Below are 17,312 nucleotides of genomic sequence, written 5' to 3'. Positions count from 1 at the left end.
AATGCCAGGTGGTACGGTTGTTTTTCACACCCTAATGAGCTTTCACCATCCTCTCAAGTACAGATAAAGGGCTACTGGCAGGCATTTAAGGATCTGCCACATCCTAAATAAAGGCCAAGAAATGTTCTGCAAACTCTATGTGTTCAGTCTTTCCAAATCCATAGCTATCCAACCAAGGGTTCTTAAGCTGTTTGGACATCGACAACTTGATCTATCTTTAAGACAATTGTGTCTCATCTGTGCATTCCCTGATGCAATTCAAAGTGCCAAGATGTCATTGATATGAGGCTCCATCCCAATTATTAATTAAAATTAAATCTCTGGACAGCCACAATTCCCAGAAGTGGAAGGCATGGGGTGTGGAGCTATTTACTCATCTATCCTCCAGGCCAGAGGATTTTCAAATATCATGGTAACAGCACATCACAGAGATGCCTGTGACCTTCCACTCCCTCCTCAGCAATCCAAGTGAGAAGAGCTCGAAATGCAAGTTCATGAGGAACTAAGAAATGGGAGAATTAACTCATGTTAAAAAAGGCAATGTGCTGACAGATGGAGACAGCAAACTTATGGTAACTAGAAGATAAGGCAAGGGTGGGGGCAGAGGAGAGAGAGAAATTGGAAAACTGGGATTGACATATACACACAACCAGATATAAAATAGATAATAATAAGAAGCTACTGTATAGCACAGGAAACTCCACTCAATACTTTGTAATGACCTATATAGGGAAAGAATCTAAAAAATAGTGGATATATGTATATATATAACTGATTCACTTTGCTGTACACCTGAAGCTAACACAACATTGTAATTCAACTGTACTTCAATAAAAAAATTTTTTAAAGCAATGTGCTAAAAAAAAAAAAAAGACTAATAAGCTAGCCTGTGGACTGACAAGATAGAACATTCTTCAGAATCTATAAAGAAAATAAACTCAGGAATTCCCTGGTGGTCCAGTGGTTAGGACTTGGTGCTTTCACTGCAGTGGCTGAGGTTCAATTCCTGGTCAGGGAACTAAGATTCTGCAAGCCATGCAGTGCAGCCAAAAAATAAAGAAAGAAAGAAAGAAAGAAATTCCACATGGTTGAAAGTTTGGACTATCATCTGTTCTCAGAGGTCTTGGCAACCCAACTCTAAAAGCTGTATCCTCCTTCTATTTCAGAAACCAGGTAAAATGTGTGTGATATCCATACCAAGTACTATTTACAAAAAACAAACAAAACCAAGGCTTGATGACATACAGGTACAGAGGAGTGCTTTAAATCTGCCATCACATTTTTCAAAGGCGTTCAGACTTCTGCACTGACCCTGAAGCATCAGCCAGTGAATACATCAGCCTGACTCCTGAGACTCAAGAAATCTGAGTAGATGGTTTTTAGGCTTCAGAAAACCTTGAGATAATCTGAAGGAAACAAAATGTTTTTGCCAAACCTCACCCTTTTCCTGAGGATCCATCAAATCACCTTTTAAACTCCAATCCCTTGTGCCTGAGCCTTATTACAAACAAGAGACAGAGATAAGTGGATAAAAGAAAAGCCAGTTCTCAGATACACAGGTGGAAAGTCCTATAGAACAGAGGACCTGAACCCACATCACAGAAGTTTTTGTAGCAATGAATTGAACTGAGGCCATTGATGTAATCAGAAGTGATAGTGTGAATGTCACTGTAATGTGTGCTTTGGGGTGAGCTAAGCTGTAACAAGTACAAAGGAGAAATTGAAGTAAAAGCCGTAAGTGTCCTGAAAAGACAAGATACAGAGACGATAAGCAGGCTTCAAATGGTTCTCTCTCCAGAGGCTGGACTGCAAGTTTAAAAAAAAAAAATCTGCCTGGCTTTGTACCTGTAATTAAAATTTAAGGAGTGAAATACACAATCTATTTAAGGAGTCAGTAGTCTCAAGACTGTTCACTTAAGGGCAAGGGAGCCATAGTTGCATATGAGTCCCCCAAAGCTTTTATAAATGTTGTGAAAAGTAATACGATAATTTAAGAGGTGTAAAACGCTAGCATCAGCAGAAGTGCCTGCAAGGCAATCAAATCTAAAGAGCAGCACTAACCTGTTCAGGGTTCACATGACAAAACATAGAAATCTTTTCCTTCACAGCCATTTCGATGGGCGTTGAACTCCGGCAGACAATCTGTCAAAGTCCATCATGCACAGGTTAGCAGGCAAGAATTATTAAGCTGTTCACACCGCCATCGGTTTTCAGGAGGAAGCTACGTTAAATTTTGCTCTGAGAGACTTGACCGAGTCTTGACTTGACTTTATGGAGACTTGACTTCTCCATCCTTGGCATCCCACTAGGTTACTAGAAATTGGTCTGAGCACTAATACAAGCAAGTGTAACCAAACTCACCATAAATCCACTGGTAAGAAATGTCACAGCATATGTGGTGAACAGACACGAGGCTCACAAATGTTACTTCCTAAAACTACAGGAAGAAAGCCAGGCCAAGGGTTGGCAAACACTTCTCTAAAGGGCCAAATGGCAAAAGCTTTAGCTTCTGCAGCCATGCAGTCGCTGCCCTGACTCCTCAATGGTTCTGCCATGGCGCACAGGCAGCTATAAACAAATGTGGACAATGAGTGGCAGAGTGTCACAGCACAACTTCCTACAGGCAGCAGGCTTGCAAGCCCTTACTTGCCCACCCCTGATCTAGAGTACTGGCCATAATTGGATTACTGCTATAAACAAGAGAAGGGCTAACCTGACCTAGCAGGCTCAGAGGGAAATCTCCCAGGTCCCAGCTCTCTCCAAAGGACCCAGGGACCACACAAATGACAGGACACTGTACTTGCCCGGATGTCAGTGTGGCCAATCAGATGAGGGCCTGGAGAAGAACAGATGGCCAATTTAGAAATGTGTGAAGCAACAGTTGATGATGAGGGAATAAACCTTCCCCAGGTCCCAGATACAAAAAGTTCAGTCACTGAAACTATTTGAGAGCTAAGACTCAGATGATGCTACAGATTAGGAAATGGAGGTCCTAGTCCACAAAACTTACCCACTCCTTAACTCACCAGATCAGGAGACAGGCCTAATCCCCTCAGCGCACGGACACTGTTTTGTGTGGGTTTGGTTTTTTGTTCTCCGGTAGCACTGGGCTGAAAAGAAATGGGTCACTGTCAGTATGCTGAACATCTGGCTCTTCTGGATAATGAATGGCTCCCTGATTTAAAAGGTGGAGTAAACAGAGCATCACAGGAAAACCTACAGGAGTTGCTGTCTACATACTTATCTGGAAAACTCACCTGTGGGACAAGGCTAACATGAATATTACAGAAATTCTCTCTTTTTGCTTTAAACTGGAATTGTCTGAACGCTTCCACAAACGGCATTCCTTCAATGTCTCCAATGGTGCCACCCAGCTGGGAATGGGGAAAAAAGACACAAGAGGTCATATAGATTCCATGGTATACAGCCTAATAGAACAATTCTTAATACACTAAGCATAAGAACTAAAGTCCCCTGAAAATGGGGGATTACTAAAAGGCTATCAACCCTTCATCTCACCAAGACTGAAACAAACTTTTTTAAAGAAAAGGAGCACTTTAAGAAAAGAGAAGGGAATTTTAAGCAGATAAAAAGACTCAGAATATACACCGCCAGGAGTGAGATCAGTTAGCTTCTACCAGTGGTCCCACTAGAAGGGAGATTTCAAATCCAGTGACAATATGAGAAAGCAGAGAGCCATCTGGCTCTGCCCGGTGTGAAATAGCATTCTCTCTCCATCTCTGCATGAGCCCACACACACACACCCACACACACCCTTCTATGTAGCTGAACAGCCTCCCTGTAATGGTAGTACTACCAGAATTAAATCACTACTATTAAAACATGCTGGCTCTCTGAAACAAGTAGTACCAAAAGCCCTGAGAATATTCCTGACAGTGTAATCCTTTGATAAATGTTAACTTAATTTACATTGTACTGCCAATAAAGTTACTTAAGCATTTTACTTTAGATGAAGATAAAATTCACTTTAACCCATTCATCCTCACCATATTTAAATACTCAAAGATTATCACATGGATTTTTAAATTAATTCTTTAGCATTTGAGTATCTACTACAGGCTCAACACTATAAAGAAGCCCCCAGGAAGAATTTAGGACAACCTGCTTGCTCCTGAGGAGCTCAGAAGTGAGCGAAGAAAATAAGGCAGAGCTAAAGAACAATAAGCAAGAATAAAACTTGAGCATTAAGTGGAATGATCTGGATGTTGGGGAAGAAGAGATCTTGGTGGACCCAAGCCCAGAATTCACCACATTCCCTGGCTTCGAGTACTTGACTGGGTCCAAAATCTACTTGTAGCCCTGACCTCTCCACTGGGCTTTAAAGCCAACTTGTCCTTGGTGTCTCAGATGGGTCAGTAAATATTCAAACTTACCATGTCCCACACTGAACTCCTGATACCCACAGCCCTGGGCCTGCTTACCTCTGTGCTTCCTCCATCATCTCAGCAACAGCATCTCTTCCCAGTAGCTGGTTCAAGCTAGAGGTCTGGAAATCATCCTCAATGCACCTGCTTTTCCTTATCCAACCCCATCCAGTGAGCTGTACCTCCAAAATATTCTTGCAAACTTCTGTCCACTGCTACCACCCTAGACACCCAGGCCAACATAACCTTTGGCAGGGATTACTGCAATCATCTAAGCCCGGGGTGGCTGAGATGGCCTGCTGCCTGGTTTTACACACGAAGCTGTACCAGCACACAGCCCCGCCCACTCACACATCGCCCAAGGCTGCCTAGGCACTACAATGGCAAAGTGGAGTAGTTGTGACAGAGACTCTCTCACCAGCAAAACTAAACATATTTACTATCTAGCCCTTTACAAAGTTGGCTGCCCCCAATTTTAATGGCCTCTTAGCTTCCACCCTCTCCTGTCCTACCAACTGTTTGTCATATAGCAGCAGAGTGACCTTTTAAAATTCAGAATACATCTCTTCCATGCTTATATCTTTCAGCAGCTCACTGCTTCACTAAAAATAAAATCTAAACTTCTTTAGGCAGCTAACAAAAGGACCTGAATGATCTGGCCCTTGCACATGTCTCTAATCTCACCTCATGTCCCCACTCCCACCTGCCCTTTTCCCATCCCCCTACTCTCCCACCCCCACCTGTGCACTTCAATCTCACTGGCCTTTCAAGTCCTCAGACAGGCCATGCTCTTCCTTCCTGCCCCTTAGGCCCTCCTACTCACCTTCTTCATATTCACCTACTTCCCTTTTATCCTTCAGCCGAGGGAGCTGTATGCCCCTCAGAGTGCAACCTTGACCACCCACCTAAAGCACCCTGTCTGTGCCCTTCCTAGTAACACAGCACAGGGTGCCCTTATTTTATTTGAGTTCTTATCTCCTGTCTCTCGGGCTTCCCTCGTAGCTCAGTGGGTAAAGAATCTGCCTGCAATGCAGGAGACCCAGGTTTGATTCCTGGATTGGGAAGATCCCCTGAAGAAGGAAATGGCAACCCACTCCAGTATTCTTGCCTGGAGAATCCCATGGACAGAGGAGCCTGGCAGGCTACAGTCCATGGAGTTGCAAGAGTCAGACACAGCTTAGCAACTAAACCACCACTCCTATCTCTCTACCCCACTAGGCTGTAAGGTCCTTGAGGGCAGGAACTTGCCTGCCGTATCTCCAGCACTAGCCCAGAGCCCTGCAGGCAGTGCTGAGAATTTAGATTAATAGGACAGGACAGAAGGTCTCGAAATTTAATATAAAGCCCTAGGTCACAGCATTCTAGTACCTGTTACCATAAGTACAACAGGATCAAACTAAGATGTACAAGGATTTCATTGTTATAGAAGAAATTATTCTTTACTAACTTTAACTAAGATAACAAAACAAAATTAAAATTCAAGTCTCCTGGCTATGGAACAGATAGAAATATATGGTCATTCTGTAAGTGAATGACAAACTTAATTATGAAAATCCGAGAAATAAAACATGCAATCAGGAAACTGGCGGGGAGGGGGAGGGTGAGGGGTGTAAGTGCTCTCTAACTATAATGCATCAGAAGCTAATGGGGAAAAAATAGGAAAAAAAAAAAAAGAGGTCTGCACTTTAAACTGTAAAGAGCCATTTTCTGGTTTTTGATGGGGGAGGTATTCTGAGAATAAGCAGGGAATCCAGAAAAGGAAGCAAAAACTGTTAAGATTATCTGCTTTTGCCCCCACATGGCCTATACTGGTACTGCATTCTCTCTGCCAATTTGCAAAGTACCATTACCTCTCCTTTGGTTCACCATTATCTTCACTGTGATAAGAAACTTTCAGTATGATTACCAGAGTAGTCACGACTGAAGTGACTTAGCAGCAGCAGCAGCAGTCCTAAGTTAATTCTCTTCAAGTACAACAGGGAAAATATCACCCATAACAACATTTTAAGATCTATGCAAAGCCGAAACTGAAGCAGCAGCAAGCAAATCTATGAGATGTGCCATGTCCACTTCACCTTTAAGGAAAGGAATCTTTCTCCGAAAGTTGCTGAGAGAATAAATCTTAAAAATTCTCATCACAAGAAAAAAAGTTTGTTTAACTATGTGAGTTGATGGATGTTGACTAAATTTATTATGGTCATCTATTCACAATATATACATACATCAAATCATTATGTTGTATACCTAAAACGAATACAACGTTATATGTCAGTTATATCTCAATAAAGCTGCAGAAATTTTTAATTAAAATGTAAAAATAAAACTAAAGGAGTCCTTACATAGGTATAACTGAATCTGCTGTACAGCAGAAATTAACACAACATTGTAAATCAACTATACTTCAATAAAATTAAATATATATATACAAGAAGATTAAGACAACTTTTTAAAAAATTGTTTTATTTTATTTATTGGACACACAGCATGTGGGATCTTAGTTCCTCAACCAGGGATCGAACCCATGCTCCCTCCATTGGGAACTCAGAGTCTTAACCACTGGACCACCAGGAATCCCCTAAGACAACTTTTATAATTAAAAAAAAAAAAAAAAAAAGTAAAGAAGGCCTTTTTGGGGGGAAAGAAGAAATCTTTTATTCCTTTAAGTCAGGTGTAAACTATTCCAGGCTCATGCTTGGATGACCTGCAGTGATAGGAATAAAGTCTGTCAGCTCCACTGGTCTAAGGAGCAGAGGGCTCATCTGCCAAAAAAAGGCTTTGGAGACATTTCAACAGCTTCTACATGTTTAAAACTAAAAATCAGCTTTCGTGGTCCTTTTTAAAAATCTTACATTGTGCACAAGCACAATTGTTGAGCACAACTTAAAATGAACCCAAAAGGATACCTGATTTGTGTCCAATAAGCAAATATAAACAAGGTTGATTAGAGAAGGGGTTTTGCTGAGGACAACTTGGCACAGTATAAAAGCTTTGTTCAAAGAGGATTCTAAAAAAACAATAGCTAGAAAAGCTAAGAAGATGAAAAAGAAGTGTTAAGAAGACTTCTCCCATGGCCAAATAGGGCTTATATTTTTTGGTGAAGTTCAGCAGCAGCTCAATTACATTTTAAAAAATACATTTCCTTTTCTCTTTTTTGTTATTATTATTTAAAACATATATATATATTTTATAAGAGCAGAATCAAGGAATAAAATGCAAAAACATTCATATACATGACCATTTGGAACTTTTCCTGGGATTAAGAAAAAGCTATTCCTTCACCTATCAAAACCTAAAAGTGAGAAAAGAAATCAATAGAAAAGTTATAAAAAATGTTCAGACTTGGTCGTTACTTTTGAGCCCAGGGGCCAATTCTGGGAAGATCCTTTCTCTTTCCTGTTGCTTGAACAACAGCAAAAATCAGTGAAAGCACTAGACCAGCACAGTCCAACAGAAATATAATGTGAGTTATGTACATAATTTTAAAGTTTTTAGTTGCCATATTTAGAAAAGCAAAATTAAACTGGAGAAATTAATTTTAACACTACATTTTATATAGCAGAGTATATCCAAAATATTATCATTTCAACATATTGCCAATTTTTTAAAAATTATTAGGTGCTTTACATTCTTTTTTTTTTAATACTAAGTCTTTGAAGTCCAGTTATATTTTAAAGTCACAGCACACCTCAGTTTGAATGGTCTGCTTTCACGTGTTCAACAGCCCCATGTGGTGAGTGGCTACCATACTGGACAAGGTGGTACTCTGCAATAAACAATCAGTGTAAACCAAAGGAGTGAGGGCTTGTCCATCCCTCTGCTGGGCTTGAATAAAATCAATCTTGGACTGATCTTAAGATACTGATATTGTTAAATGGCACCTTCCAGTTGGCATTAATTTGTGCTTTTTCAAAAATTAAAACAATGCATGCACATGGTTAAAGAAACAAATCGTACAGCAGAACTTACAATAAAAAGCAAGAGTTCCCTGCCCCACTCTTCCCTCTCCCAAGTTTGATTCCCCAAAACAAGTACTTTAACTTCTCTGTTGGGATTTCTTCTGGTGACCTCCATATCTCTAAACCAAAGTTCATCCAGCTCAGCTTTCTTGACTTAGCCATTTCAGACACCCTCTTGGACTTCCCAGGTGGGGCTGGTGGTAAAGAACCCGTCTGCCAATGCAGAAGACATAAAAGATGCAGGTTCGATCCCTGGGTTGGGAAGATCCCCCCGCAGGAGGGCACGGCTACCCACTCCAGTATTCTTGCCTGGGAAATCCCATGGACACAGGAGCGTGGTGGGCTATGGTCCATAGGGTTGCAAATAGTCGGACATGACTGAAGAGACTTACCACAGCTAAAGGATGTAGGTGTACTTCCTGCTGTGACAGATGAGGATACAGCTCTCTGGTACCCCTATCCCCAGATCCCAATCTAACTGGTAATTCTACTGGTTACTAACCTGAGATACTTTTGCTTCCTTTTTCAGCCAGCTACTAACAGTATCTATAGACCCTCACAGGGTTAAATGAGAGTGTGCTCTCCCTCTCTGCCTCCAGCACTCCTTCTCACTTCCACCTCACGACACAGTTTTTTGTGTGTGTCAGTGCCATGCTGATAAGCGATCCAGCTGGGCTATGAACCCAAGCAGTCTGGCTCCAGACTCTTAACCACTAAGCCAAACACTGTTTGGGGGCCATGATAGAAATTTGAACTTGGGCAGTCTGCCTCTAAGATACAAAAATTGTTCATTATTCTCCTCTCCTGCCTGGCAGTTAGATCAACTGACATTTAGATAAGGAGTACATGGATGTTATTCTCATTCTGAACACTGAGAGGAAGGGAAGCAGTGAACAAGTGGCAAGTAAAAATACTATGCTCTTTCTTTAAACAGCTAATACTCACTTCTCACCTCCAAATTACCTCTACAGTTGGACTTCCCTAACTCCGTCTTTACTTTCAAAGCATTTTGCAAATAGCACTGAGTAGAATGCATTCTGCAACTGTTTGGTCCCCACTTACAGACTGGTGCATGCCCACCCCAGGAATACTCATCCAGTTTAAGCCAATCTTGCCCACTGACTTGTGACCAAAAGAGCAAAGACCATCTATATTGCTCCATGCTATAATCCTACCTCCTAGCTGGGTGTCCAGCATACATGATACCATCTATTCACATTCCTTGAATGAAGGAAGATCAGCTGCTTAAAAACCCATAAGGAAGGGACTTCCCTGGCAGTCCAACCATTAAGGGTTAAGACTTCCTGCTTCCATGGCAGAGGGCGCAGGTCTGACCCATGGTTGGGGAACTAAGATCCCACATGTCCACAGGGTGCGGACAAAAAAATTAACAAATAAAAATCTCAGTAGTTCCACATTAAAAAAAGTTTTTTTTTAACTCATAAGGATACAAACTTATAAAGAAATAAAGTTCCATGCTTGCCTCAATAACGCATATTTGGGGCTCTTCCTTATGACCATCCACAGGCACCATGGCTTGATTCATAACCCACTCCTGGACAGCATCAGTAATGTGAGGGACAACTGCAGAAAGAGGTAATAATTAGCACAAAAGTGTATTTCAGTGTCACGGTTATGAGAAATGAATGTATTAGTGTCTGTTAACCTCCCAAATAACCTGAAAGCCACCTGGCAAATGAGACAAGCTCCAGTCCTAGTGTTACTATCCATGTTCCTGAAATTAATATTACTGACCCAACACAGATTTAGTCATTTAATGTTATGCCATCTCTTTTGAAATCCACCAACCCCAGAGAAACACAGAGCAGAAGTGCCATCTTTGAAGCAACTAGAAAACATCTAAAATGCCAACTAAAAACTGTGCAAGGAGGGCTGCTAAGGGTGCTGAATGCCAAATTCCTAGGGGAAGAAGGACGCAGAGTGGCCCAGCCCTGCAAACCCTGGGCAGCCCACCAGCCAGTGGGGAGGAGTCACTGAGAGGCTGTAGAGGAGGCCTGCAGGCTGACCAGAGGCCCGCAGCGGCTACTGTCAGCTGAAGAGGCTAAAAGGTGGCATCTCCACAAGCACGAAGCTCCGGGCTAAGTGCTGAGCAAGCCTGCAGCAGCTGGTCTCAGCCAAAGAAGCAAAAAAAAAGTGTTTTTGTTTCTAATTAAGTAACCTAATACAACGTAAGAAGGAGAAATGGTGGCCTCTGGGAAACTGACGTGGAGAAGCGCCTGTCAAGTCAGTCACCTGCCCCACCAGCCCTTGGGGCTCCCAGGCACCCCTCCCCCTCACTCCAGGCGGGAGGAAGTCGTCTCTGATTGGTGCGTTTGGAACGACCCATTGCAGCATGCCCAGCCCAACACCTTTCTGTGAGGACTGGGTAAGTCAGCTCTCCCTCCATGTGGGCAGCACAGGCACTCAGACTGCAGGTCCAGGTTTGGGACCTTGCCCTTTCCCTAATTTGGGGAGGTGACTGGTATGAGGCAGCAAACTCTCCCTCCCTCGGGTTTTCCCAATAGAGAAAAACTATTAGAAAGCACAGCTGCATCAATAGAGATCTAAGCCACACCATCCAGTGTCGGCAGTAACATAGCTGATCTTTTGAGCTCCATCTGTCCAATTTCTTTATCTACTTCTCACCTGCTTTGCAACCTGAAGGTGATTTAAACGGGGTGGGAAACTAGCATCTTAACCCTACCATGCAGTTCAGTTCAGTTCAGTCCAGTCGCTCAGTCATTTCCGACTCTGCGACCCCGAGGACTGCAGCAGGCCAGGCTTCCCTGTCCATCACCAACTCCTGGAACTTGCTCAAACTCATGTCCATCCACTCAGTGATGCCATCCAACCATCTCATCCTCTGTCACCCCCTTCTCTTCCTGTCTTCAATCTTCCCCAGGATCAGGGTCTTTTCCAATGAGTCAGTTCTTCGCATCAGGTGACCAAAGTATTGGAGTTTCAGCTTCAGCATCAGTCCTTCCAATGAATACTCAGGACTGATTTCCTTAAAGATTGACTGGTTGGATCTCTTTGCAGTCCAAGGAACTTTCAAGAGTCTTTTCCAACACCACAGTTCAAAAGCATCAATTCTTTGGTGCTCAGCTTTCTTTATGGTCCAACTCTCACATCCATACATGACTACTGGAAAAACCATAGCTTTGACTAGAGGGACCTTTGATGGCAAAGTAACGTCTCTGCTTTCTAATATGCTGTCTAGGTTGGTCATAGCTTTTCGTCCAAGGAGCAAGCGTCTTTTAATTTCATGGCTGCAATCACCATCTGCAGTGATTTTGGAGCCCCCCAAAATAAAGTCTGTCACTGTTTCCCCATCTATTTGCCATGAAGTGATGGGACTGAATGCCATAATCTTAGTTTTCTGAATGTTGTTGAGTTTTAAGTTAGCTTTTTCACTCTCCTCTTTCACTTTCATCACGAGGCTCTTTAGTTCTTCTTCACTTTCTGCTATAAGCGTGGTGTCATCTGCATATCTGAGGTTATTGTTATTTCTCCTGGCAATCTTGATTCTAGCTTGTGCTTCATCCAGCCCGGCATTTCACATGATGTACTCTGCATATAAGAAGCAGGGTGACCACATACAGCCTTGACATACTCCTTTCCCAATTTGGAACCAGTCTATTGGTCCATGCCTGGTTCTAACTGTTGCTTCTTAACCTGCATATAGATTTCTCAGGAGGCAGGTAAGGTGATCTGGTATTCCCATCTCTTGAAGAATTTTCCACAGTTTGCTGTGATCTACACAATCAAAGGCTTTGACGTAGTCAATAAAGCAGAAGTAGATGTTTTTCTGGAACTCTTGCTTTTTTGATGATTCAGTGGATGTTGGCAATTTGCTCTCTGGTTCCTCTGCCTTTTCTAAATCCTGCTTGAACATCTGGAAGTTCATAGCTCACACACTGTTGAAGCCTGGCTTGAAGAATTTTGAGCATTACTTTGCTAGCCTGTTCCCTACCACATAGGAACTTATGAATACAAGGGGTAAGGGTTGCAGAGGACAAAAGAGAATAATCAGAATTGTTAGGTAGGAAGTTAGCCATGAGCAAGAGGGGTGGTCTAGCCGAAAAGGATGCAAGCTGATGTCTAAACACCAACCCAGACACACCCAGGAGAGCTCACAATATGCTACAGAAATAACCACAGTGGCTTCTCCAACTCCAGCATATGCGCCCTTGATGCACAGCTGTGTCCTCAAGTAACCGTAGCCAGCTTTAAGGGTTCATAAATATTCTATACATACATACATCTGATTATAACAGACTGAATTATGGGAAGGACATGTACAATACAGCCTGTTATTATGTAACCTGCAACTGTCAATCAGCCTTGTGTGTATGCCAATTTGCATTCCCTTTCCTGATTGGTGGTGGGTACAAGCCCTATTTTGCATAGGACAGAATCAAGGGGAGACAGGGAGTATAAAAAGGGAAGCCAAGTGGGAGTTGTTACCACCCCTTTGCCGCTGGTCTGCTCCCATGTCTTGGGAGTGTCTGCTTAATAAAAGAACTATCTGTTTCCACTAGAATCAATCTGATATTTCGTAGAAGTAAACCAACCTGACAGAAACATGTGACCAATGGAAAAGGTTGGTGAAAAAAGTCATCATGTTGCCCTCCTGTTCAATCCTATGTTCCTTCCTACTGCTATTCTTCAAAAGGAAGTAATCATCATCAATGCAAAGATTCAAGAAAAAAGTAGAAAAAGAACATATTAAGGACAAAAATTGACTCAGATCTACACCCAATCAGATATGTGATGAAGATTCCCTATGGATTTCATAAATAAAAGCTAAAGAGAGAAAGATAAAGAGGGCAGAAAAGGGGGCTAAAGGAAACAATGACATTAGTAACAAAGAAAAGACTGATGAAAATACAATCAGGAACATGGAGGATAAACTTGAAGTTTGCATGGTGACATGGTAATAGACACCGTAGTGATCATTTTCAAATGTATAGAAATACCAAATCACTATGCTGTATAACAGGAACTAACATAGTGTTGTAGGTTGTGAAGTTGCTCAGTCATGTCCAGCTCTTTGCAACACCATGGATTGTAGCCTCCCAGGCTCCTCTGTCCATGGGATTTCCCAGGCAAGAATACTGGAGTGGGTTGCCATGCCCTCCTCCAGGGGATCGTCCCAACCCAGACATCAAACCCAGGTCTCCCACATTGCAGGTGGATTCTTTACCATCTGAGTCATCAGGGAAGCCCCATAGGTTAGTTGTAGGTTAGTTATACTTAAAAAACAAACGGGAAAAAATATATCAGATTTGTGGTTATGGGTCAGGGGAATGGATGTATGAGTGTGTGCTCAGTCATTTCGATTCTTTGTGACCCCATGGACTGTAGCCCACTAGGCTCATCTGTTCATGGGATTTTCCAGGCAAGAATACTGGAGTGGGTTGCCATTTCCTTCTCCAGGGAATCTTCCTGACCCAAGGATTGAACCGGCATCTCCCATGTCTCCTGAACTGCAAGCAGATTCTTTACCACTTGAGCCAATGAAAGCAGATAAAAGGTACAAAATTCCAGTAATAAGTACTAGGGATGTATTGTACAGCATGATAAATATATTAATTATGCTAAATCGCTTCAGTCGTGTCCGACTCTGTGCGACCCCAGAAACGGCAGCCCACCAGGCTCCCCCATCCCTGGGATTCTCCAGGCAAGAACTGGAGTGGGTTGCCATTTCCTTCTCCAATATTAATTATATATATTAATAATTAACATGGTTCTAAGTTATATAAATTAAAAGAGTAAATCCTAAGAGCTTTCATCACAAGGGAAACAATTTTTGTCTATTTCTTTAATTTTGCATCTATATGAGATGACGGATATTCACTAAAGTTATTGTGGTCACCATTGTATGATGTCAAATCATTACACTATACACCCTAAACTTATACAGTGCTGTACGTCAATTATATCTCAATAAAATTGGAGGTGGGGAAAAAGAAGGAAAGAAAAGAACAGAGGGATTTGAGAAGGACTGAAGCTTATAAAGCACAGGGACCTCCTCATCTTTAGGTCTATTTTAAGCAGAGAGTGCTCAGCCAACAGGGCCCTCTAGTGTTTGTGGAATATAATACCTTGTACTGTTTTCCCCAGGTAATCGCCACGCCTCTCTTTATTGATCACATGTTGATATATCTTCCCAGTAGTGATGTTGTTGTCTTTATAAAGATTAATATCCAAGAACCTTTCATAATTTCCAAGGTCTAAATCAACTTCTCCACCATCGTTTAAGACAAACACTTCACCTGGGATAAAAAGGCAATGTAAAAATTAAAAATTTGCTTCCAGTAGATTATTTTCCAAAGATGAACACAATATATTAAAAAGCTTGTAAAAGACATTTATAAGCCATAGTCTATCACTATTTCCTTATTTTAATTGGAAAATTGAGTAATTCTAATCTACCCATGATAATGCATTAGAAAAATTCTAGTATTCTATAATGGTAGTTTTTAAATGCTTACTGAAATTCTGTCTTCAAGATTTAGCTTTTCCAAACTCATCATATACCATATGAGAAAGGGACTTTCAAACAGCAGTTTTAAAAACAAATAGCAACTGACTTTGAAGCATCGGTATCCTAGACTCTGAAATTGGCATAAGAAAATTTTCATTGACTCCCATCTTGGATAAAGACACTATTAAACAGACAGTGGATGAAAAGCAGAGCCTCCATTAGCCCACGGGGTGACTTGGTGAAACTGAGTCCAAAAAGAAAGTGAGCAATAAGCCACCACCTGCACAACAGCACCGTCGAGAAGGATATAGATGAAGACTTAATCACACTACGGGCACCTGTGGTGACTACTGGTTATGCATCTGGGTCTCCAGTGTTACTAAGGGCATCAATTTGGAGGACAATGTCCTAATGCCACCTTGTCAGAAATGAACCTCTCCCTGATTAATAAAATTCTATCATTTACTTCTATTGCTAGATGTTCACAGCATAAAAAAAAAAAAAAGGAAGGTGGGCTAGCTTCTGAACCTAATTTGAAGCCTTTTATACTCTCATTTATGTATTTCTCATAAGGTACCAGTGGGATCGGAAAGATCTCTAATTTTAAAGACAAAACAACAAAATAATGAAACTCCAATATTTTGTATTTCCCAAATTCCATTTCTAGTTCAAATTCTACTTTCCAATATTTATCAAGAATCACCGATCTATGGGAAAGTCTTTGTACTTTCATCATTTTAACTTCTGACAAATAGGGGAAGATCTCTGAAATCTCTTAGTTAATTCAGGCCAAGTCCAGTTTGATAATAATCCAGGTATACAGCAAAGGTCTTGAAATTTTAGATTCTTAAATTTTAAAAGTAGTATCTATTATGTTCCTAGGAAAAAAGAAGGGCTTCCCAAGTGGCACTAGTGGTAAAGAACCCAACTGCCAATGCAGGAGACATAAAAGACGCAGGTTCGATCCCTGAGTTGGGAACATCCCCTGGAGGAGGAAATGGCAACCTACTCCGGTATTCCTGCCTGGAGAATCCCATGGACAGAGGAGCCTGGAGGGTTACAGTTCATAGGGTCACAAAAAGTCAGACATGATTGAAGCAACTTAGCATGCACACAGAAGAAAAAAGCTGTAGATCATGTCTTCAAAAAGCTTTTTTTTTTAATTTAATGGAATTATAATAAAAATTCCAATGGGTTTTTTAACGTGACAGTGAAACTTAATTTGGAAGAAAAACATGTGTGATTACCAAAATAAAACACACAAAAAAAGTAAATAAAAATAAAAACCCTTATAAATAACAATGAGTACAGGAAGATTGAAATATATATGTATTGAAATATTTATATAAGATTGAAATATTTATATATTTCAATATATACAAATATGAAATAAGATAGCACAAACAAATTCTACACAAAACCAAAATACACCCAAAAGGTCCCTATTACATAAAGGAATTTCATATAAGACCAAAAAAAAGATATCATTACAAATCAAAGTAGGTAAAATACACAGAAATAAACTTCAAGAAATGTATAGGACCAATAAGAAGAAAAGTTCAAAATTTTACTTCAGAGACATAAAAGCAGGTATGAACAGAATGAAAGCCACTTATAAAGTTCCTGAATAGGCCAGTCAATAATTTCAGTGTTTAATTCTTCCCCAAATTAATTCATAAATTTAAAGGGCAAGTTTGATAAAAGGTCTCTGAAGTTAGTCTTAAAGACAACTAACATTTTGAGGTTAAAAAAAAAAGGAGAAAAGGCATAATGGGGAAAGTTCTGACCTACTTGATAATAAAAAGCTATAGCTATTAAAATGGTGTGTGTGTGTATGTGTGTGTGTGCATGCTCAGTTGTGTCCAACTCTTTGCAACTTCATGGACAGTAGCCCACCACGCTCCTCTGTCCATGGAATTTCCCAGGCAAGAATACTGGAGTGGGTTGCCATTTCCTACTCCAGATAATATGGTGGGCAGGGATAAACAAAGAGATCTGAACAGAACAGAATAATAAGAGAGAAATTTAGTGTATATTAAAAGGTGGTATTTCAAATCAATGGAGAAAGGATTAAATCTTTGATAACTGTGATTAGGAATAGTTACTAACCTCATCTTCATCTTTCATCAAATAAAATTCCAGATGTATTAACAATATTAAAGTAAAAGCAAATGGTGGTGATCATTTTGAAATCTATGAGTGTTGCGTGCTAAGGTGCTTCAGTTGTGTCCAACTCTGTGTGACCCCATGGACTATAGCCTGCCAGGCTCTTCTGTCCATGGGATTCTCCAGGCAAGAGTACTGGAATGGGTTGCCATTTCCTTCTACAGGGGATCTTCCTAACCTAGGGATCGAACCCGCGTCTCTTATGTCTCCTGCATTGGCAGGCAGGTTCTTTACCACTAGTGCCACCTAGAAAGCCCTTGAAATGTATAAAAACATCAAATCACTATGTTGTACACCAGGAACATAGTGTTATAA

General features: G+C 41.0%; 1 protein-coding gene across 3 annotated transcripts in view; it reads right to left on the bottom strand.

Annotated features, from left to right (window-relative positions):
• Positions 1–17,312, bottom strand: part of CTPS2 (CTP synthase 2) — a 110,115-nt gene that overhangs the window by 83,558 nt on the left and 9,245 nt on the right. For all 3 annotated transcript variants that reach the window (XM_070365470.1, XM_005888710.3, XM_070365471.1), the window contains exons 3-7: positions 14,449–14,619; positions 9,825–9,925; positions 3,258–3,374; positions 3,027–3,110; positions 2,062–2,142 (exon numbers count right to left, since the gene is read on the bottom strand). In XM_070365470.1, the coding sequence (XP_070221571.1) occupies positions 2,062–2,142; positions 3,027–3,110; positions 3,258–3,374; positions 9,825–9,925; positions 14,449–14,619 (554 nt within the window). The remainder of the gene's footprint in view (positions 1–2,061; positions 2,143–3,026; positions 3,111–3,257; positions 3,375–9,824; positions 9,926–14,448; positions 14,620–17,312) is intronic.

The sequence above is a fragment of the Bos mutus genome, chromosome X (genome assembly GCF_027580195.1).
Source record: "Bos mutus isolate GX-2022 chromosome X, NWIPB_WYAK_1.1, whole genome shotgun sequence".
Lineage (NCBI taxonomy): Eukaryota > Metazoa > Chordata > Mammalia > Artiodactyla > Bovidae > Bos > Bos mutus.
This window is presented reverse-complemented; position numbering and strand designations above follow the sequence as displayed.